This window comes from Rhopilema esculentum, chromosome 6, assembly GCF_057945365.1.
Source record: "Rhopilema esculentum isolate cy_ngs chromosome 6, ASM5794536v1, whole genome shotgun sequence".
NCBI lineage: Eukaryota > Metazoa > Cnidaria > Scyphozoa > Rhizostomeae > Rhizostomatidae > Rhopilema > Rhopilema esculentum.
Window position 1 is genome coordinate 4,874,666 of NC_142820.1, and position 23,628 is coordinate 4,898,293.

The 23,628-nt window shown below is 36.2% G+C and overlaps 1 protein-coding gene across 2 annotated transcripts in view; it reads left to right on the forward strand.

Annotated features, from left to right (window-relative positions):
• The first annotated feature begins 1,651 nt into the window (after positions 1–1,651).
• LOC135686256 (protein diaphanous homolog 2) overlaps positions 1,652–23,628 on the forward strand; it is a 28,582-nt gene continuing 6,605 nt past the window's right edge. Inside the window, exons 1-18 of one of the 2 annotated variants that reach the window (XM_065202455.2) lie at positions 1,652–2,072; positions 6,505–6,708; positions 7,751–7,858; positions 8,839–8,963; positions 9,727–9,795; positions 11,231–11,300; positions 11,643–11,767; positions 12,820–12,931; positions 13,515–13,625; positions 14,703–14,821; positions 17,664–17,780; positions 18,481–18,596; positions 19,062–19,126; positions 19,793–19,897; positions 20,599–20,629; positions 21,186–21,577; positions 22,718–22,925; positions 23,385–23,512. In XM_065202455.2, the coding sequence (XP_065058527.2) occupies positions 6,520–6,708; positions 7,751–7,858; positions 8,839–8,963; positions 9,727–9,795; positions 11,231–11,300; positions 11,643–11,767; positions 12,820–12,931; positions 13,515–13,625; positions 14,703–14,821; positions 17,664–17,780; positions 18,481–18,596; positions 19,062–19,126; positions 19,793–19,897; positions 20,599–20,629; positions 21,186–21,577; positions 22,718–22,925; positions 23,385–23,512 (2,190 nt within the window). In that variant the 5' untranslated portion in view covers positions 1,652–2,072; positions 6,505–6,519. Of the gene's footprint in view, positions 2,073–3,878; positions 4,458–6,504; positions 6,709–7,750; positions 7,859–8,838; positions 8,964–9,726; positions 9,796–11,230; positions 11,301–11,642; positions 11,768–12,819; positions 12,932–13,514; positions 13,626–14,702; positions 14,822–17,663; positions 17,781–18,480; positions 18,597–19,061; positions 19,127–19,792; positions 19,898–20,598; positions 20,630–21,185; positions 21,578–22,717; positions 22,926–23,384; positions 23,513–23,628 lie in introns of those variants that run through there. The other variant, XM_065202454.2, reaches the window with a different exon arrangement.

The window sequence follows — 23,628 nt, forward strand, 5'->3', positions numbered from 1 at the left end:
CCTAATTCACGGTTAAAGCAAATATAAATTGAAAGAAGTAAAACAGCACACTTCTGACTGAGGCTATTACATTAAGGCAACCGACAGATACTAAAGGGGCTTATTAAGTCATCTGTCGATTGTCTTTGAAGTATATTCTATGTGTTACTGATTTAGCTCGCCTCAGCAAATGAGGGGAGCGATTCACAGCTCACCTATAAAAAAACAAACGGCCAGGCCTGATGTGTTTTTATGCTTCTTAAAGGTATTTTACTCTTATTCTAGCAAATACTTTAATGTGTCACATCAAATGTGAAATAAGACAATATTCTTATTTCTTAGAATGTACAAGTAAATTGTTTAATGTCGAAGTTTCATGTAGAGATCCCCATTTTTACTATGTGTATATTTTCCATCTAGTGGACATGGGAGTAACTTACAGCCGTAAAAAAGCTGACAAAAATACTTGGCACCTGGCCTTAGATCTGAGACAATTCCATTAGTCACAATAATAAGACTCGAGTCATGACCGCCCATCGGTTCGAAATATGACCGACTATTCAGTAGGGCTGAAGATAAGATCGTTAGAATATTTGTGCTAAACAATGTCTCGACAATTTAGGTTTCAAATGTATTCAAACTTTCCACCGAGCACAAACTGATAGATTATAGTAAGGTTGTTGATACTGTTTCAACCGAAAAAAGAGTGTTTATTTTTTTTCAAAAAAGTTGCTTTTTGCTAAAAAGCCTGTTCAGCCCCCCCACTTTTTCAAAAATTAAATATTTTTGACTGTCTTTTTCTAACTATTTTGAAAGAGGAGTATAACAAAAGAACAAACTGAATTTTACTTATTCATTTAGGTACATTCCTATTATTTGTTTATTATTTGCATCAGTTCAGTAGATATCTGTCTGTATCATTGCAATGTCTGCATTTTGGATGTGTAAACATGGCCTCCTGAAAATACTCGAGAAGAAGTAGATGCACATGTCTGCTCAGAAAGTAAAATTCTCTCAATCAATGCAGCAGCTACTTGTTATTCACATCGATGTTCACTTTGAACCAAAGGTCACCCTTTCTTTCTTTCCCCAACATCTGTCACTAGCGCTTTAGCATGACCCCTCCCCTCCCAAATTTTCCCGACAAATCAATAATCAATATTTTTCTGAGAATCGTCGAATTATCTGTTTTGAGCGGTATAGTAATTTGTTAAATTTTGGCCTGGGAGATGCATTTTTAGCCATTCTAGAAGGCCGAATTTCAAAAATTTTCTTGCGCTTGTTTCTCAGCCCCCCACCCAGGTTCAATTTCGTGGGCGCCGTCCCTGTTCTGAAACTTTGCCTCAAGGCGTCTTAAGTCTTGCGCACAGTCCTATTAATGTGCACTATTACGGCAATATGATTAGTCTGGCAGCTTATAATGGTTAGATGAGTTGGGTTGAAAAGAGCTGTAATTGCCGTGTAGGAGTAGAGATAATGGCAAAGAACGAGGTATGGAAAATGACTTTTTAGGTATATTGAAAAAGGACAATGAGGGATTGTACTTGAAAATGCAACGATGAAAATGACACAAGAGAATAGACTGGTCACTACACCCACATATACCATCTACCAAAAAAAGTTTTGGCGCTGGCGTTACCTCCCAATTTCATGATGACGTACGTAGCAATCTTAACGTTGCCACCTCTATGTTGTGCTCCTGCAGTTTCTCGCCGAGCCACGGGTGCGATATCAAGCTGATTTAGCCCTTCCAAATCAGTTTGTATCCCCATATCACAATTTTGCCACTGTAGTCGTTAGAGAGGGATCTTTTTCTACGGACTGAAAAGTGATGGAAAAAGAGCCACAATTTTCGGATGAAACAAGCAAATTTTCGGCACAGTTTAAAGATAATTGTTTCGAGTTTACCATGTGCAAACAAGAATCTGTCAACGCCTTGTGTTTTCGCTATTAGAAGAACATGTCTTGGTTTCCGTGAAAGTGGAAGAAAACCTGCCCAAATCCCATTCGATTTCAAGAGGCATTTGGCGTTGAAGTTTGTTCAGTTTCGCACTTTTTACCTGCGTCTTGAGTGGATTTACTAAAGGACTGCAGTAAGAAAACTTTTATTCTATTTCTGAAAGTTTGAAAACATACGAATATTGACAATAATTTTCGGAATAATAAAGCCTATACGCAATTATATTTTATTTTTCTTTGTTATAATCGCTATTTGTTAAATATTTTGAGGTAGATCTTGTTATAGTAACGTTGATTGTTGAAGATGTTTGAATCTGGTCTTTGCAATCATGAAACTTGATGCGGAAGGAAGTAATAACTTTCAGGTCCAATTTTGTGTTTATGATATCTGGGAAAAGTCGAAATTCAATTTGTAATACGTTTTGGAGGCACCATATAGTGTAGCTCAATCCAGTTGATGGTCTATTTGGAATTTAGTTGGGGCTGTGTGCAAGTATGGAATAGTTACATGCATGTATGGACAGCTTATAAAAAGCTGTTTGTCATATTCCAATTACCAAACAACCATATACAATTAATCAATTTATTGAATAGAAAAACATTTTTTGCAAAGGATCAGAGACCCTAGAAGAGCTGCAGTGCAGGGAGAGGGGCGAAGCGCCAAGAAAAAGGGCAAACAATAGCAAAACAAAGAAAATTGCTAAATTTCGTGACGGCAAGGGGCAACCGCCACCCCCGTACCCCCGTGCTCCGGCATCCCTCAAGAGGATCTCTTCTTGAAGGCTGCTGCTGGAATTAATCAAAGTAACTTTCAGAGAAAAATTACTAAAGTTGTTTTATTAATAATTCACTGTCGCCATGTACTTGTGCCTTAACATCCGCTTCTTCGAATGCAGTGGCAGCGCCATAGTCTTTTCATCTGTAGTACAAATTTATCTACTTACTCTAGAATGGCTGGCCTAGCTAGAAGTCGAATATTTGTAAACCACTAGCTTACGTTGTCGTGTTTACATTTTCCATCCAAACCAAATAATGACGAGGACTTTAATCCGTTAACTTTTGGATGTCGGTTTCGAGATGTTATTTGTCGGTATATTTTTTATGGGTGCGTCGCAATTCTGTCCTGTATTGTTGTGAAATGCACATAGTACTTTTGTTTTCACCGTATGTGACGTCATTGTGTAGTCAGGGTAATTAACGAGAACTACATTCCAATTTCCATTTTTTTATTCTCAGCATTCGAGTATTAAACCGCATACTCTAAGCCGTCTGAAACTTTTACTCGATTATATCTATGGACTTCGAAATAGACAGGTTAAAACCTTTTATGCCCTAGAAAGTTTAAAGGGCGGTATCATTTATAGAAAGAGCGGTTGAAATTATAAAATAAAAAAAAATTTTATCCAACATATTTAACAAAATAAAAGTATTTTCCTTATGCAACTCAAGTTTTTTTGGGGGGGAGGGGGGGGCGGTATCCCGGTCCTTGATATCTTCTGAAACTTTTGTAAGAATGGCTGAAATTTCTAAAAACATGATCTTGTGATTTAGTTGTGTATGTTCAAATGGATATTTTAGTTGCGTTTATTCGTAACTATTACAAATAATTTGCAGGAATCTTCAATCTTGAAGAAAGCTTGTCAAGGATTATTTTTTGGGTCTGAACTTACCTATTTCGGTGAATGACCGGTCGGTTTTGTGACAGGCCCAGATAGTTGTAACCTACCCTAAGTGATAATTTTCCCTAGGTATTTTTGTGATAATTTCCTAGAAATAATTCTGTTAGGAAAACTTTTTAGGTATAGTTCGTAAAAAAAAATAATTCTGAGCTACAATTTATAGGTAGTCCACGGAGCTCTTGTTGGAGCATATTTTAGAGACTACTACCAACCGTTAGAATTTTGAAATTATTTAGTCGAGTAGAAAGATGGGTTTTAATAAGAGGCCTGGTGCCCAAGAGGAGGGATGGTGTGTACATTCTAAGTTGCATGGCACTTGTCAACCCACGAAATTGTGATCTTATGGACTTTGTGATATATAATTGAAAGACTGAAATTCCTTGAAATTCAACTTATCGGTATTTGATGATTCATTATTTGAGGAGAGTTGCACTTGTCGAATGGGGCCTGGCTTATTTCGGCTGTGAAGTATTGGTTGGATAGCTGATACAATAAATCACATTGAGTTTTTCTTGATTAGGTAGTATCCTCGAGGTAAAATGATTCAAAAGTTACTTTGTATTGGGTAAGAGAGAATCTTCTTACAATCAGAACCAAACGATTTCCTACTGCCTATGTCGTTTACTTCACGTTTAAAGACGAGAAATTTTGTTGTTGTTATTCAATTTTGGAAAAAGGCGAACAATCGAGAACTTTTCTAAGACATAAACAGTGAGAACAGTGAGAAGAGACAAACAGTTTGAATTAATGCTGTTACAAGTGGCAGAGAACCAATACAGACTACTGTGAAATCGAGATCTGATATTAAAAAGGAAAGCAGCCATGAGTGATGAAGGCTTTGTAAGTAATGAATCCAGAAAATGATTTACATCTTCGATAAGCATTTTCATGTTTTGAAGACTTTTGCAATATAACCCTACCAGTTTAAATGGGCCTAATTATAGATATTGCTGACCGTCAAGGTCGGTTTGTAAACTAACTTGGATGACCAGAAATAGCAGTACAACGTACCTACAGTGTATTTGAAATAGAATTGTAAATTGTTGCTTTTGGAGAGCAGCAGTGATGTTTTGCTCGACAGAAGCACTTTGTATATCTAGTTGTGTAGATCTGTAGACAGTATCTTAGAAGAAATAAAAGAAAGTTTGATGAAAAGTTAATTTTTTTACCACATGCTGTGTGTACAGCTGTCAGAATAACTGTATCACTTAAGGTTAAGGTAAGACCAGGTGAATGATAAAAACAGCACTGTCTATAGTAAAGCACATGTTAGAAGGGGTTGATAAGAAAATGAAAACCAGTTTATGGGACTTGGTTTTATTGCCGCTAGTATTCATGAACATGATTGGAATAACATGTTTACTTACACTAATTCCACAATTTAACTAATTCCACAATTGAAAAACAGGCTTTTCATTTTCAGTGTAACAAAAATTATCCTTGAAAAAATTATCTCAATGGCTTTGAAATTGTTTGAAAGGAGAAGTGGACCAAATGTGTAGGGTATAAATTCAAAATACTGATGTAGTCAATCTCAAAAGATTGTTCTGATTAAACTTTAGCTCAACCCTCATATATTATTTTTAGGGCTGAAATAGCCTTTAATATGGAATGGACAATGATAAGCAAAGTGTTATTCTTTTGTAAATAATTTAAATACAAGATGTCTCTTTCCAATTTTGATGCTGCCTATGTCAAGGAAAGTCTCTTTTGTTTTCTGATTTCACCAGGCTACTGTGGTTTCCTGATAAGCCATTTCTCTTAGCATGTATTTTGATTAGATTATTCTGTTGTTAGTATCAACAAAAGAGCTTATGCTTTGGTGATTCCTAGAACACTCACTCCATGGTAAAACCGTATATAGATGTTTCATTTTCTTCTTGAAGGGGAATACTAGTTATTTCATGTTTCATTGGTTCCATTTTCTTTGTGTGAGAAATATCTATAGATAAGCTGTCTGTGATGACTTACCAATAAATTTTTTATGCATTTACTTCTGAACATTATTCTGAGAAAATCCGGCATAAATTTAGAATGTCATAGCTTGTTTGGTTTGGTCAGGGGCTCTAGTTTAAGTCATAGATTCATTAAAAAGTACCTTTTGCAAACACGATACCCTTAAATTGTCAGTTTTCCTGTAATAAGCATCCTGCTTTAATTGCCTGCAGCTAAAAATGATCTTGATTCATAGTCATTATCAAGAATATTCAGTTAATTTTTACCAAAGGGGAAATTGGCACGCCTTGTGCAATGGAAGAAATAGTGATTGTAGGAATCAATGTTCAATATTTGAATAAATTTTAATTGTAAAAATGCTGTCTGATATCCCTAACATACTCTATGAATCCATTTTCCAGCATTGGTTAGCCATCAATTAGCTACAATCTTGGCAAAAAATGCTGAGACACTCGCAAAAAAAGAAGCTACTTACAAATATCCTGCCCCCTTCCCTTCAAATCAATGTTGTGATTGGATTGGTAATCAATCTAGTAATCCCCACTTATTCTGTAACCATCTTAACCAACATTGACTCTGGGGGGAAGGAGTTTAGGTCACCAGCACATAAAATATGAAGATATAGCATGCAAATTCCTTTTTGAAACAAATGTCTCAGCAATTTTTTGCCAAGATTGTAGCTGGGTTACAAATATTTCTGGGTATGTTTTTTTAAATTAGCACTAGGTTGCTACATGGGTTGCTTTGTGTAACTCAGATAATGTATCTCTTTGCATAACAACATACCTGTCGAGTTTGTGTTTCTGAATGTGTAAAATGTGTTGTTTGTCTAATTAGTATTACAAGCTTTCTATTGTTCCACCTCTCTTGAATGGAACAGATCTCATCTAAGATGCATGGATCAAATTCTGATCATTGCTTTTCTATTTAGCTCCACAGAATAACAATGAAGAGCAAGAAGCATAAGAAAGATAAAGACAAGAAAAGAGACAAGACCATAAATGGACCTTTAGGTGATGACCAACATCAAGGAGCACAAAATGCCCAACCAGAGGAGGCTTCACAAAAGGAAGAGCTTGAAAAGTTAAAGAGGCTTCCTGAAGATGAGTTTAACTCAAAATTTGAGAAGATGTTGGTAAGAAGTTATGCTGTAACTATTTGTCCATCAGTGTTAGAAATTTACACCTTCATAAATTTACATTGTCTGCATAAATCCCTTTGGATAGCACTGCCATGCAATTTTTTCTTTTAATAGCTTGCCTTGATTTCATTTTACAATGTCTTTCTCTGTAAGGGTAAGAAGTGGCATAACTTTCACGTAATAACAGTTTTGTTTTGTCATATAACCCCAGTCAAGTATTCAATAATCTTAGCATGAAATTACTTCCTGACTCTTATTTTCTACTGCTTTTCAGCTTATTTCAATCGTTTTCCATATCCCAAACATAAATTCAAATAAATTTTCTGCCTGTTTTCTGTCTAAGAGGAGCGTCATTACTATATGATGCATAGAACAATCAAGTTAATTTTAGTCTATTATTTACAAACTTCAAGGCTGGGTAGTTTTGCCGTATTTCTTGTACACTTTTTTCCATCATAAGAGCAATGTCATTATTTAAGAATTTCTTGGTGATATTGTCCAGTTCTTGAAAACTTGCTCAGATATCCATTTGTTTGATTTTTCTTTTGCTCTGGGTGATGTGTTTTGAAGCTTCCTTTGTAACTGTGAAAATTGCTACGAAGTACACTTCATTACTGACCATTCCAGTTTTAGTCTTTCTTTACTTTCACTTAAAATTTATGTTCTAATAATGGTTGAATAAACTCTACAAAAACTATACAAGTTGATAATGGGGTATTCAGAAATAATTATGGGGTTGTTTCAAATTTTGTTTCTCATACTGCCTCTCAGTAGATTGCCTTTTGCTTGAAAACTTTTTAGGTGGATAAAACAAACATGGTCTGTTTCTCTAGTCTAGCAGCTCAGTCTATCAGAATGAACTGGTATTTTAATTTTTGTCTATATAGAGCTCTTACGTTTCTCACTTTTTATGAGGTGAAACACTTTGGCAGTTATGAATATAAGTATAATCTATCTTTCTTTTGCCATCAATCCAAGGAATTTTACATCTTTTCTTTGTATGTAACTTACACTTTGGATTTGTTATTATTCTCAGGATGAAATGAATCTGAAGAATGAAAACCTGAGGGTCCCACTGCGAAAGCAGCCACACGACAAGAAAGTTGATATGCTTTTTCAATTTCTCAAAAGACAAAATGCATTGGTAATGAACATTATGTGGCTCTAAATGTTTGCAGCTGAAATTTTATTCTCATTAATGTTAGGAGCTCTTAAAAGTGTTGGAAGGGTTCATAGGGTAGATTAGAAAAGTCTTAAATAGGATAAAAGGTTAGGTAGGGTAAAAGTTTGAACCATGTATTAAATCTAAGTTATCAAATTTTATGCCAGTCTTTTTGTTTTGAAGTATGGGTTTTAATATTGAATGTTTTTGCACAAAGCCATTTTTTCTTGGATTGATACCGTTCTTCAAGGTACCACTCTTTATAGCTAGCACATAAATGGAAGCATATGAATGGTATTATGTAAACAAACTAAAACTCAAGCCCATTTTTGCTCAAGTCTATTTTAATAGCTTTGAACCATCAAGTCCTTATTTAAAGAGTTTTCAAGGTTGCATTATCTAATTTAAATACAGTGTTTTACCAGGGAAAAATGTACCTGAAAGATTAAACCATCCCTAATGCCAGTCCCATTGAATGATAGTACCAAGCATATCCCAACGATTAATTCCTTTATCTTGAATCTGCTTTTGTAAATAAGCAAAAAGTCTACAATGCTTTCTCAAAGTGTTTGAACATTCTTATCATCTTTCCTACTCAGTGTCTCCCCTCCACGATCTAAAATGGTAGAATCCAAAAAATAGCGAAACAGGGAACAAAAACAGTGTATACGTTGTTTAGCAAAATGTTCGTCTTTCCTTCAAATATTGTCTAAAGGGGGAAGGGGGATTGCTCCAATAAATTTTGGCGGCCATTGTAGCCTATATTTGGCCAAAATGCAGCATTTTGAAAATGCTATTCACAGGAATTGAAATTGATTTAAGACAACCATTTAGGGAAGAAACAGGAATTTTTTTAATTGGCATTTACCTTAAAGTTTAATGTTTTGTTGAGGCATTCACCTTAAAGTTTAATTTTTTTTCTATTGGAATGTATTTTGATGTGAATTATTTTGAAATTTCAGCGACGCAGCTCTGGCCTGGTGTCCACAGCCGACTACATTAGGGAACTTTCAAAACTTGAACATGGCGAAGACCTCTTGCAATGCCTTCAGTCTTTGCGAGTGTCACTCACTGGTGGCTTGCTAAGGTATTCTTACATTTGTTTTGGACTCAAAGTAAATTAGATGCTTGTAGGCAATGGCAATACCTATAAATAAACGAAAATCAACGAATAAGGGATTGCTTTGGGTGTAGCTCTTAAGTTTTTTTCTGTGTTTAATGCCCTTTATTGTTGGCCGTGTGGCCGTCATGTTTTCTTGGGCCTATCTTTAATCTCTTGAAATATTCCCTGAACGCCTTTTTTAGAATAACTGCACCCAGGATTTCCTTATTCAAGAGCCCCCTCTCAGCTTATATATTTGTTTGTTTTCGACCAAAACGTATCTAAGGATGCAGCGATAATAAAAAACTCAAATTTCATAGAAGCTATAGAACAAAACGTAGACTACGGCAAGAGGAATGTTCTGCACAACCGTTCCTCGAGCGCTTTCATTCTACTTATATGTTGTTTTTATAAAACGATGCGCAAAAAAGTCACGAAGAGGATAAAGAAAAAACTAAAGCTATTTTCAAAGGGTCAGAGTAAGACTCTTTAGACACATTTGTATGATGTAAGAGTCACTCGATACATCTATATTTCTGATCTCCTCGCATACAACCATGTTTCTAACCCCAACCCTCTCTTTTTCATTAGATAATTCAGAGTAACATATTATATGCCAACATCGTGCCCGGTAAAGCAAATTTTTGTCGCTATAGGGAGATAGCACATTTTGGTTAAGTCATAATGTCAATAGCTGAAAGTTTAAAGTTTTAGAATGGATTTTTTACGTATATTTTTTTCATTTTAGTTGGATCAAAGAATTTGGAGAAAAAGGTTTAGATTGTTTGCTGAATATTCTACGTAGCTATGTTTGCAGGTATGTTTCTTTTTCATATTTTCAACCCTAACAAATCTTTGAAGCTCCGATATTAACCTGGGCTTCATGACGGCAGCTGATCGACAAGTGTTACAAATGTTTAGCGTAGATAGATATTGCTTTTCCTTGTTCGTGTTACAGCGATTTCTAGCTCATTGCAGTTTGTTGAAGTATATGAAAAGAGTGACACAAAGAAATACAACCATTTATTATCGAAAGGAAATTGAATTATTTAAAAGTGTTTAGCTGTCAAAATCGCCATGTCAACGAGTTCCTAAATTTTCTTATGAGCATTAAGCACTTTTTTAAAAATTGAATTGTGTAATCGTGATGCCACCCAACGTTACAGTCAATTAACTGGAACAATTTGATAGGCAGGGGTATGAAGTTTACTGAGGTACCCCTGTCTAAAGTTTTAAAAGGCACTAATTTGAAACCCTAGCTGGCACTAGGGCACTAGTTCTTCATGTCTCCCTTTTAAAATAACCGCATTTTTATAAGGTTTGATCCTACCGCAAAGATGCAGTAATCTCGAGTTTCAACCCCACAATTCTTTACGCCATTTTTCAACCGTTTCAATATTTTCAACTGATCACAAAGGTAGGAAATTCTCCGTACTCCCTGTTCCCTTGAGAATCCCTTTCATTGAAAATCTCACGAGTTTGCAACTCTCGTGGAACTTAAAAGAACACAGTCTAACTCTCTCAGGGCGTTCATAAATTATAATATTTTATGCATACTGGCCTTGTTTTTAAATTTGCTTCGTTTGTCGTGGTACTGAATACATCATGCCTAAAATGGAGCGTGGCCTAAAGAAAAGACTGAAAATTTTTGTAAAAACGATTAAAAGGTTTAAGTTGCGAAGAAGAAAGTCATGTTTAAGGAAAAGCGTTTTACTTAAAGACGAACCAGGGATTAGTAAGAAAGTGGAATTTTTGAAAATACGCGTGAAATCGTTAGACAGGTACGAATTGCTTTGATTGTATCAGACATATTTTGTTGTGACAAAGCGCTTCATTGCAACACATCTGTTAACAATCATATCGGGAATGAATTTGCTGGTGCCATTTGTTGGCAGTTGAAACGATGTTGAATACAATTGCTGGAAGCCCCTTTCAGCTCAACCATAATTGCCTGTTTATGTTTATCAGATGTTAAAGGCAATCCAGCTTTTGTAAGCCTATTACATTCATGTCTTCGCGCACTGTTTTAATCTATTTCAAGTTAGCTTTTGCCTTCTGCAATGTCGTCGAGATAAACATGCTCAAACTCAAATGTACTGAGAGCTCATTTAGAAGTGTTTTCTATCTAATATTTAAAAGAAGCGATTCTTCGTTGTCTAGCCCTATGCTAACTGAACGTAAAAGAATACGTTCCTCTAAATGTTGCTATACTCTTCAGAAAAATGGTATTTTAATGCCTCTGTTTTTTCTAGCTCTTCCCAGCTCGAACTGAAGATCCAACACGAGTGCGCAAAATGCTTAAAGGCTTATATGAACAACGGGGTGAGACTAACAACTATACAATTACACATAATTTTTCTATATCAACTATATATCAGCTTTTTTGTTGATTCCTACCTATGCTCGTATTTTTAAATAATACACATCAGTCATTTGTATTTCAGACACAGCAGCTAAATTCTGATAAAGTGACCGTCATTTTTTTCTTGAGAGGTACCTTTCGAAGTCCCTTTTGTGCACGGGCTTGCGCCCACCTCCCCCCCCCCCCCTGCTAAATTTTCATGTAGCATAAAACTGACAATTTACAGTGTATATGATATTAAAGTTTATATATACACAACTCCCATCTAGTGTTATGAATTTGTTTCTTATGCTGTTTTCTAGTTTGGGTTGAACATGATGTTGAAAAACATTCAAGGACTTACGCTGCTTGCCCAGTGCATCCGACTGGAGAATCCAGGAATGATGCAGGACGTAGTGAAAGTCATGGCAGCTGTTGGTCTGGTTGCGTAAGTATTTCAGCATATGATTTGTGCAGTTACATCACTATGTTTTGAAGAAAAAAAGGAAATGAAAAATGTCCTGTGGGACCGTGTCATTGGACAAGAGGTGACAAATGTGACTGTATTGCAATGACAGTCATCCTCAGAGTCCGTTTACTCTCTCTCTCGAGCATCTTCCGTTCTGGCTTTTGTGGTATGATATAATTGAATCCAATCAGGGGCGGACACTTGCTCAGATATTGGGGGCAAGCCTATTGTTTTGATAAGATGACGTCACATATCCCCCATTGTTTTCGAACAAAAGACCATAGTATTCCAAAAAATTGGGGGGGGGGGCGACTCCCTCTCGTCTCCAGGTGCCCGCCACTGGTAGGCAAAGTGCACAATGAAAAGGTGCAGGAAATCTATCTAGCTATGCAAGGAGCGGGAAAGGATTGAGCCCCAATGGCCCCCATCCCTGTTCTATTTTCATTTCTTGTGCTGCATTTTTAACAAAGACACCAGAGCGCCAAAGGTAAATTTTTAGTTAATTTACAAAGATTCATTTATGGAAAGATTTCCAACTTTCTTTTGCAGCATTGTTCTAATTGAATGATAATGCTTAAACCCTAATATAACCTCATAATAATGTTTAACATGCTAGAGGAACGATGAATTTTTTATATTCGTGTATGTGATTTGCTCATGGAATTGGTCATAAACTTTAAAAGAGTTTTTACTCTGACCCATTTTTCTCCCTACTATCACCTTTCTCTCTCTTAATTTCGTTAACTACGTCTGTCTTTATATCTATCTATTTCTCTCTTTCTCTTTGCTTTTTCCCTCTTTCTGTTTCCCTCTCTTATCAAACCTTTTTTTCTCTTTTTGCCATCTTTTTCCAATCCTCTCTCTCCTTCTCTACTAACGTCAAAAGCACCCTTGTTTTCTCCTTATTTGTCCTCAATATCGATCACCAAAATTATCAGCTTCCTCCAAAATATGCACTACTTATATATTCCAGCTATACTGTAAACAGCCTTAGTTTCCTCGTTTGCATTTCTGTTTTGAATCCATTTCAGCCACGACAAAGCACTTGAAGCTTTAACTATGAAGGCAGAAGCTGAAAATAAACCTCGTTTTATTGCTGTTGTGGAAGCTTTGAAGAGCACACAGTCAACTCCACCGCTTATGGTAAATCTTTATCATTTTTACTAGGTTTTCAATTTTATTTTTCCCTTTTGGAACGGAAAATAAATGACCCAACATAGCTTTTTTCATTTCACCTTTTCGCCAACATCCGGTACGAATTCTTTAAATTTATTGTCATGAATTTCAGTGCCAATGCAATCAATGCACTGGATATTAAATCTCTCTTTCATTGCTACCATTGTAGCTATTAAAAATCTACATTTCTTGATACAGTGGCTTAGACCATGTAAAGAAGACATACATTTTGGCCGTGTTTTCAAATAAAAACTGCCAAGTAAATGGGCTCTGTCATTTCAGCAATATACGAACACGACAAGTCTTGATCTCACTATGCACAAAATAAATTTGTATAAGCAGCATTGTATGCAATTTATCAGATGCATGCCTTTCAAAATTTCTTGTAGTTTGACATGCAAGTCGTTTACAAATTTTGTCTAAAATCTTGCATCGGAGGTTTCAGTTCAGAGTAAGAAATTGATATCTGTGCCTCGGTCGAAGTTAGAACGAAAGTATCCAGTAGCAAAAACTAGTGTACTTTCATGGTTGATATTGCTTCGTATCTTAGGTTGCCTGTCTGCAGCTGATCAATGCAGTAGTCAGCACCCCAGATGATCTCGATTTCAGACTTCATCTCAGAAACGAGTTTATGAGGATTGGACTCCTGGAAGCCTTACCGGTACGTTTTGTTTTATGTTATTGGTAATAATCCCGCATTACTAAGAGGGTTTCACTCGACATTAGTTTGTCAGTGGCAAATCAACCATGCTTAAGGTGCTGTCCGAAAATCCCCAGAAAGTGTAGTAGAGACGCCTTAAAAGTAAAAGTTTGAATTACGGTGCTTGAATGATGGCTACATATTGCACAGCAGAAATTTAAATGCAGATGATGGTCAAAAACTCGCACCTGGAATTTCAAGTACAGCTGTTAGTATGAATTTAGCCCGAATTGGGATCCTGTTTTTATGCTGTGTCAATTGTGACGGCATTATTGGGGGCAGGACCAGCAAAATCAAAGCTGATGCATAGCTAGAATGCCTTTCACAACTTTGAATTAGGGTTTTCATCATTCACCCTGTAGTGAAATATATAATTTCCCATCCTGGTTGCTTCACCATTGTCTTGCTTCATTTTTATTTGTGTCTTGTCCATCATCGTTTGTCATTCATTTACTTGCATTCCTTTTACAACGCTTTTTCAAAGTCTCTTTACATCGTTGAATAATTTTAAACGATTTTTGTTGCACTGAGAATCATGTGGTGCATACAATGTGCAATGTTAGTAGGAGGTCTTTTAATACCCATACCAAGTAATTATGATGTTTGGCTGATAATGATCACTACTCCACAGTGTCAGTGAATAATAGGGCCAAACAGACGCTTTCGTCATCAAATCTATTTCATCTTAAGAAAGCAATGATAAAAAATTCATCGCCTTGTTCTACGGTACTAGTGAACAAAAGCCTTCAAGATAAGTTTGAAGTTACCCGACAGGTGATCTTGCCATGTCAGTTAATATTATGTGGTTAGGATGGCTGATAAATTTGCGGAATCTGAGTGGAAGTTTTAAGCATGTGTTATTCGCTGAAACTTCTTTGATGGCTTCGAAAATTGTGCAAGCAGTCGATGGAAGTCGTAGAGGAAGCAACAGTCGCAGGAACGTCTTTGACAAGCAGAAGAAAATCTTGCAAGTTTAGAAAGACGGTTTCAAAGTTATCTCTCGTAAAGTGTATGTTTTTTTGTTGCTTTTGTCCACAGCAACTGAGGGAGTTTGACCAAGACGATCTAAATGTACAGCTGGAAATTTTTGACGACCAGAAAGAGGAAGATGCCCTTGAGTTCCAGCATCGTTTTAATGATATTGCGATACACTTGGAATATCCTTTTCAAGCTTCAAGTGATTCATTTATTTGCATACGAAGCAATGATAATAAGGGTATTTGCTTATCGTAGAGATCTTAATGTAATAGATGTAGATTGAACGATACTGAACCAGAAATCGTTGCTAGGATTTCACATCTAGTGCCTTTGTTGACACTGGATATACATCTGCCTATCTAAGCAGTGAAAATTATATATCTTTTTGCATTAGATTATTCTTCTTTGGTTTGATGTCACGTTGACAGAGGTAATAACAACGGTTTGGTGTCACGTTGACAGAGCTCATTCAAATTGTGAAACTGACTGCTTAGGACAATTATAAAACGAATTCATTTTACATTTCAATATTGGTTATAAAATTGCTGCAAGGCCACAAATTCTACCTTGGCTATGTTTCTCACAAAACAGCTGCAAAATGTATGTCTCCGTTGCGAAGTTTGTTGTTTACATTTTTCTTTTACGACAATTCTCATCATTTCTTGAAACATTCTATGTACCTAGAATTGTTAGCTTCCATCACTAGTATGAAGTGTTTCGATCTGAAGTCGGCTACTTTAAGTAATCTAAACAACACATTCTCAAACCAGGGCTAAACGACAAAATTACGTTGTTATAGTGTTTGGTTTTCCATGTGAATGTGGGAGCAGCAGCTCAACTCGGCCTTCTAATTTTTTCATTTTTTTAAAACCTCTTCTACCCACGATTAACGTGTATCCTTTTTTAGTTCGACCACTGATTGCAACACCTTTTTTTAGATTGGAAGTATCAATTCCTTTTTATTTGCCCAATAAAAGTTACCAAGAACAGAGTTCTTTCTTTCTAACCCAGTGTTGCATAAGGTTGTATGAAGTACCTTAAGTTGAGTCTCATAAGCTTTTGCACTTTCTTCAATATTTATCTTGAAATGAAAATTCTCTTTGAGACAAGTTTCAGAGATGCCGATTTCTTCTTCGCGCAAAAATTTGTCTTATCATCTGTAATGTTGGTGCTTTTTTTACACAAATGCTTCAACGATTGTCATTTCAAACACCTTTGTGCCGAAAATATTCTACTAGGGTGAAGGTGAAGTTAGACTGCTAATAGTCCCTTCCAACTACCAATGGTTACATCTGTTGTGATCGAATATTATTTGCAATGCTTTGTGGTATGTTTATAAGCAACAAGTGGAAAGAGCAAATAGGCATTGTTTCCTGAAAAACTTGGTATAGATATCAGTGAAATTCGCTTCTCTTTGTTATGAAATTTGACCTTTATTGGTTGTTGCTTCAATTTTCTTATAGTTCAGACACTTTCGTTAGATACGATAATAGTTGGTCTTTGAAAAGGAAGCGGGAAATCTGTCATGAGTGATTCTAGATTCTTAACGACGTGCCTTTTTAAGACAGACGTGGAGAATCATTTGCAACTCCTTTAAACTGTGTTGGTATAGGGAGCAACGTTTGCTCCACCATTCAACAGACTAGCTGCTATATTGCTGCAACAGCAACTGGCTCCTTATCCTACACCTTGCTATAAAATCTTCCCTTGGTTTCTATGTTGTTCGACTATTCTTGAAACCAACTTCATACTGATGTACTAGTACCGTTGCAATTGTAAATTTCTCTGTGCGTGAGGCATCATTTAGCAGAGTCAATTATAGCGAATTTGATAGTGCAGTATCTTGTTTTATTTCCATTGTAGTGCAAGCTTTGAGGGCTCGTAATCAGGCTTTAAAACGTACCTCAAGCCATGTACGAATATAGACAGTGAAATCTTGCAGTACAGAAATCATATTACCAGTGTGTACATTGCCTCAAAGCTTTGGAAATTATGATTCTTGCGTGCTTTATGTGAAACAGCCAAGAATACTTTTCTTGGAAATGTACCTTCTTCCCATATCGCAAAAGTTTTGTTAATGATACACGATTGTTGATTGGCTGTATTGAAAGTAAATGTGATATAGAGGCAGCTAAAAATCGTTCGGTATACCTCGGTCTCAATAACCATTGGAATTGTTTGCTGTAGCTTGCAGCGGAAACAGTTGAAGTAGCATTTTGTCTGAACTAGAAAACATAAAAGAGTTAGTGCAAACGATGGGCAAAGTTAATAAAGAGTTTTCTAGATAGAGTAGAGTTGTAGAGGTTTTAGGTAGAGTTTTACAAACCGCAAACAGCTTTACTTCGTTTTCATCTTAGACATCCTTTTTATTGACCTACTGCTGTAAACTCGGAAATTGATTAGTGGTTGAGAGTTTGGCCTTTCTATCTCTTGTTTTTGTTTTTTAACTCTTTCTATACCTCAAGCGTGCTTTTGATGTTCATATCAATGCCTAAATCCCACACATTTGATTTTCCCATACACAAGAAACTGTGTATAACATTTTCTCGATTTCGTAGATTAATAAACTACGTGGAATGCACAGATGTGTGGCTAAGCCTTCCCATATCTCATCATATATGCACCTGCCTATGATTGAGGCCCTTATTCGCTAATATTGACAAAGTCGTCTCGTCTAGGCATGAAATTTTGTACTTTTACGTAGCTGCCAAATGATACAAACTCGCCTTTAGTGTGACTGTTGCATTTGAATTGTGAATCTATGTTCTGTAGCTGGTCTACTAATTTAAGATGAGTATTTGAGACAGTAGAAGATATGGTAATAACTGCTGATAGACGTCAATATTTCGTTCGACTAGGATGAAGCAATGATAGAATTTAATGTGACTATGACAGCATCCAATGTTGTTCGTTTTAAAATTGTAAACAATACTTGATGGAAATGGGTATTACCTTTCTGGATATAATTGAAATTGTCAGCTTATGGATTCTCGAGCGGTTATTCCTTAATAAAGTTTTCACTGATCCAGATGAAGTTTACAAGTTGGTCAAAACTGTCAACAAAGACACGGCCTCCGAGCAGTATTTTCTTTCTGTCCTGCAACATCTTCTCTTGATCAGAGATGATGTGTATGCAAGGTAATTTTACTTAATTCCATTACATACTGATAGAAAACACATCCTATTATTTAGACAAAGGATGTTTCTTCCCTCATATCTTTTGCACCGCCCCCTTACTTTTTTAAATGTTTTTTAAAAACTCTGCAAGTCTTTTCGCTTTGTTCTCAACTCATTTTTTATCGCAATCTTCATGTTTTCATCCTGAAGCACCTTTGGAAACCGATTTTGATGACTGAATTCGCACAAACAAATTTTTATTTATGACGTATTTTTTCTTAACATTTTTCCATGTTTATCAAGGACTGCCCTTAATTTTTGATATTCGGAAAGTCCTTGATAACAGACTTTGCATAGGTGTCTTAAAACCAGAACCTTTTGTAATGCATTAGTTTATCGTAAACCATTTACATGTAAATCTTTTATATGGATCCATCATATCTCTTGTGTTTCTTAAAGTCAATGCATCCATAGTATCTCTTGATCTTTTTAAGGGCAATGCAAATGGTTTGATAATATTTTATCATTTTTATACTTCTTTGTTCCATGGCAAATGCAGAAATAAAAAATGTAAATTAGGCAATATAGAAATTGTGGTCTGGTCTAATCGTTTTCTAATTAGAGTGTATAGTTTGGAATTATTTTTATATCTTTGTTTTGAAAGTAGTTTATTTAACCTAAATACTGTAGTTTTATGCCCTCTACTAACGTTTTTCTACAGGCCTCAGTACTTCAAGCTGATCGACGAATGCGTTTCGCAGGTTGTGCTGCAACGAAGCGGATATGACCCCGATTTCAAAGCGAAAAAATTGCCAATTGATTTTGAGCATCTCATTGGTCAGTTTTCAAAAGTTTTTGTGGCTCAGTTTTTAGATTTGCAGAAAATTATGAAATTTCAAAATCATAGACTCACTAATATTTATTGGCCTTTGATCTCATACAAGGCTGTCACTTACTATTGTGATCAAGGGTGGTATCTAGGTCTCATTTACCGACAAAGTTAGTGAACCATCCCTTATTTGGCGACTAGATTGAAAGTTCACGGACGAAGCACCCCTAGAAGGCAAATCACGTCTTGTTTGAAGCAGAATTTTCTAGAAGGTGGCTGCTATACCCTTCAAGTCCTCCATCACTTTGTCCCTTCACTAAGCAGTTGTCTGTTTCAGTTTTTGTCCCAGAACGTTCATGCAACAATTACATTCAAACTAATACCTTCTTTTGTATTCAATCATTTTGATTTTTTCTTATAAAATACTTGATTCATCTTAATACTGCTTAATACTTAATATTTTGATTGTACAGATGTACAAATCGACAAGGCTAAATTCGATGCAATCAACTTGAAGGTCAAACAGCTTGAAGTGAAGGTAGAACAATTGTGTTGCGAGTTTTATATAGATAGTGCACTTTTGCAGTTTTCATTGATGTTAAACAAAAGGACAACACCATATGCCCGCCTTGTTGTTCAGGGCATGCTTCTTTAGGACATGCTGACGTAAGATCATCTTCACGCATTCTACCCATAATGCACTGTGTCAGTCTACAACCTCGTTGTGGAGGACCTTCAAGAAATCAATTTTGCAAAATGTTAGACTTTGCTAAAATTAGATCTATGATTTAATTTAAATCGCTATAACCTAAATAGTGACATGGGTTGAAAAATATCACCCGAACGATATTGACGACCTTAGCAATGTAACTGAATCATCGCCTCATTTGATAATATCTGACAATATCATTCAGATTCAGTAGCTGTTGAGTCAGTGATGATCTGTGACAAAATGATAGTCCATGGAATTTAAATAATAACTTCAAGACGAGGTATTTGATTGTAGCGACTTATCTCCCCTGATTTGGTGAAACATGCCAAATTGTTACCAAAATGGCTTGGCAATAAAACCTGCAAATACAGTAAAGCCAAACATCAAGACATAACTCTAAAGCATTAGAACTCCTGGTGTTGACTAATGCGTGTTAAGCAGCAGATTTTTATTATCTAGCGTTGAATGTGACTCTTCGTTTTTCTTTTCTAGCTTAAAGAGGAAACTACCAGAAGATCTGAAGTTGAAACCAAATCAGAGATGATGGAAGGAAAACTGAAGACCTATGAAACGGAAATTGAAAAGCTGAAAGACCAGGTACAAATTTCATTTCCAACAATTTCATTGAAAAAACGTCATGGAATCTCATTTGAGATCGTTTTCTCACACTTTGACCTTGCTTATCAATTTTTAGCTGTTGTGGAATGAGCTTATGGTCCATAATATGTTTCCGCCATCGTAACTTTGTACTTAAAAATGTTCAGATATGTTTACAAGTTGAATGCCTGTAATATCAATTAACCTTGAGTCCCTGCCTGTCTCGCATACTTTAATGAAATAACACTTTGCAAAATATTGCAGCTACCATGACGTTTAAAAACAAAATGCTCCGAAACAACTGTCCTTAAACTACTGTTTGTCATGGCCTAAAGCCGTTATTTCTCATATTTCACAATCTCTTTCAATCAGAAGGTGACAGGCCCTGCTGCTTATCTTGGCTAATGCTTCTCTATAAACCTTATTTCTGTATGTTAATCTCTATCGTTGTGTTCAAAATTGGGCAAGAGCTTTGCCATGAAACCAGATTTTATTTGCAGCAAACAGGTTTATGTTCACGGTAGTACTTATTACATAATTATGATCGATGGAAATTAATTGAATTTGATGACCAAGTCCCTCAAATTTTTATCAAAGACGTTAATTTTTCATCACATTACTTGGCTAGATCTTGTTAAACCAACGCAGGCAGATTCTTCGTGCAGAACTGATAATTAAGACAATTTATTTATTATTTTCAGGTTGCAAGAGGCGGACCACCAGTTGCTTCAGGTCAGACAGAAAGAATTAACGATTTTTGATAAGCGCTGCTAATTTATACAAAATCTGCTTCTCGATATAATTTTTTTCATTTGGAGCTGTTCCATTAAGTTTCTCCAGTTTAATACTATTCTTTCAAATTTCATGTTTTTGTATGTCTTATTTCGATTTGATTTCTTAATTACTGTTAAGAAAAAAGTGGTGATTTGGTTTGTAGGATTGGTCTTGCGGAAATTGATAACTTCATGTTTGGAAATTTGAAATATGCCTAACGTACATGGAAATAGAGCTTTTTACTCCTTCTCTAGTTTAGATCTTTTTAATTTTCTTGTACCTTAACTTTTACTGATCATTTTGTTTCAAAGATTTTTAGGTTGAAACAACGTATCATGTTATTAGGACTCCCTAGAACATTTTTTTAATTGAAATGAGTGACTTTGATAGCTGCGAAGGTGAAGGAGGAAAATTGATAAAAATAAACTTTGGCAAGATTGAAAGTTTTTCTCTTTAACAGCCGCTCTTTGCATTTGCCTATTCCTTTTGCTCATTACGTCGTTTTTATTTTTAGCATCATCTGGACCCCCGCCACCAGCACCTCCTCCACCCCCAGGACCCGGAGGAGCTCCCCCTCCACCTCCCCCGCCTCTTCCAGGTGGTGCTGGACCTCCTCCGCCTCCACCTCCTCCACCAGGATTTTCTGCTGGCGGCCCGCCTCCACCGCCGCCACCCCCAGGAATGGGTGGAGGTGCGCCACCACCCCCTCCTCCGCCTGGAATGTTTGGAGGGGCACCACCACCTCCTCCACCACCCGGGATGGGCGGTGGCCCGCGACCACCAGGACCACCCCCACCTCCTGGTGCACCGTTGTTAGGACGTAGTGGTCCCGGCGGATCAGGTGGAATGCCTCAAAAAAAGAAGTACAACACAACGGTACAGACAAAGAGACTCAATTGGAATGCTGTAAGTCAATATTTCTCATTGTTTTCATTTCCCTGGCTCGTTCTTTTCTTTTTTATAGATAAAGTACATTCGTCACCTTCCATGGCTGTTGTGTTTCTTGTTTTTGGTAATTAGGAGGTGGGGCTGGTCCCCTTTTCCTTTGTTTCGTTCTTGGACAATCCCCTTTTAAGAAGGCCTGTCTTTTCTAAAGAGGGAGATGTAGAGTGTTTGTGAATTTTAAATGGCTGTGACTGATCCGTTGCGACCTCTTTGTACAATTAATGCAATTTCTTGAGGTCAATGACGTTTTGAGATGGCAATAGAAGTTTCTTCCCAGCTCTTCCAGGTGGTGCTGGACCTAATGTTTTCTATTATAGTGAACGCGCACATGAATCTCTTTAAAACAAAATAAAGAAAAGGCTCCGCATCTCTATGTCTGTGCGACCTCGCCAAGGGGCAAAAAATTTTTATTATTTCTCTCTTCTGATTTTGTTTTAATTTTATAATTTTGTAGAAATGTAAACAGTTCGTTTGAATTAACTTTTTAAGCTATGTATGGCACCAACTGTAAATAATTTTATAATGATAATAATAATAATAATAATAATAATAATAATAATTGGAAACTTTTCATTTTCAATTCAATTAAAACTACAATTACAAATTTCACTATTACAAAGGTAATTTGCAATTGGCTAGCCTGGTTTTACAAAGAAAAAGACTATTACAAGCACAAACAAAAGAAATTAACAAAAAAAAGGAAAAAGTGTGTTCGTCATTGTTTGTTTTAGAAGTCGTCAGTAGCAGAGATCGTTAGAATTGAAGAAGTTCAGGATTATTCCAAGATTTATTTCTGCGGCAGAAAATGTAATAGGTAGTACGGATAGTTAAGTTGGATAGTTTGGAGATCATGAAGCGGAGATGATTCTCGCTGATATCTAGAGCGTAATAATAATAATAATAATAATAGTAATAATAATAATAATAATAATAATCTTCTCCTAATACGCCATCGCTTTGGTGGAAACTTAGCATACCCAAGAAGAAGTGTTTCAGCACTCAATCTCTTAAGTTCGAGTTCATTCGCTTCTGACTTTTTCATTCCCATATATTTGCTCAACCAGATTAGAATAGTGCCCTAACGAGGTATTTTCTGTTTAGATTCACACAACTAAGCTAAAAGAGAATTCTTTCTGGACAAGCCTGCGGGAAGACCAGCTTGAAAGAGAGGACTTATTAGGTGAAATCTCACAGTTATTTGCATCAAAAGCACCGACCCGTCAGTTTGCAGCCACAGCTGATGAAGACGAAGAAAAGAAGAAGAAAACAGAGTTGAAAGTCCTGGACGGAAAAAGTGCCCAGAACCTTTGTAAGTTATTTTGTGATTGGCTTTAACAATAGTCCTGGGAGCATGGTGTGCCTTGAATTCGTGTGACTCGTTAAGGTTTTTTTAAATTCTTGGAGGCTCACCCTCTTGTTATATATCAGAATGATTTTGTAGGTCTCTTTGCATTTTACATATCTGATATTTTTCTTAGATATTTGAAATATCTTTCAAAAGGAGATTGTTAACTTCAGTATGTTGGCAGGCAACATGCTTTTGAGTATCACCTGGTAATTCTAGTATCGCTTTGAACTAAGTTTCAGAACGTCATTTCTATTGTGGAGATGCAGAATTTTTGAAGAAGCTGCATTTCTCGATGAATAGAGATGTCTGTTGATTTCCTACTGTTATTGGCTGAGAGGCATCAAATCTCGTCAATGGGTATAAAATATAACACAATATGGATTAAACGTAGCTAAATTCCATTTGTTTTTGTTTGAACAGCTATATTTCTGGGCTCCTTCAAGATATCATACCAAGAAATCCGAGATGCGATTTATCGAGTTGATGACAATGTCATTTCTGAAAATGCACTGGAAAATCTGATCAAATTCTTACCAAGTCATGAACAGGTAAGAGGGCCTTTTGTTGCATGGCATCGCTGTTATTACCTTGGAAATTGAGACACATTGCACGCTGGCTGTATATTAATTAAAATGTGTAATATCGCTCTGATTTATTATTTCTG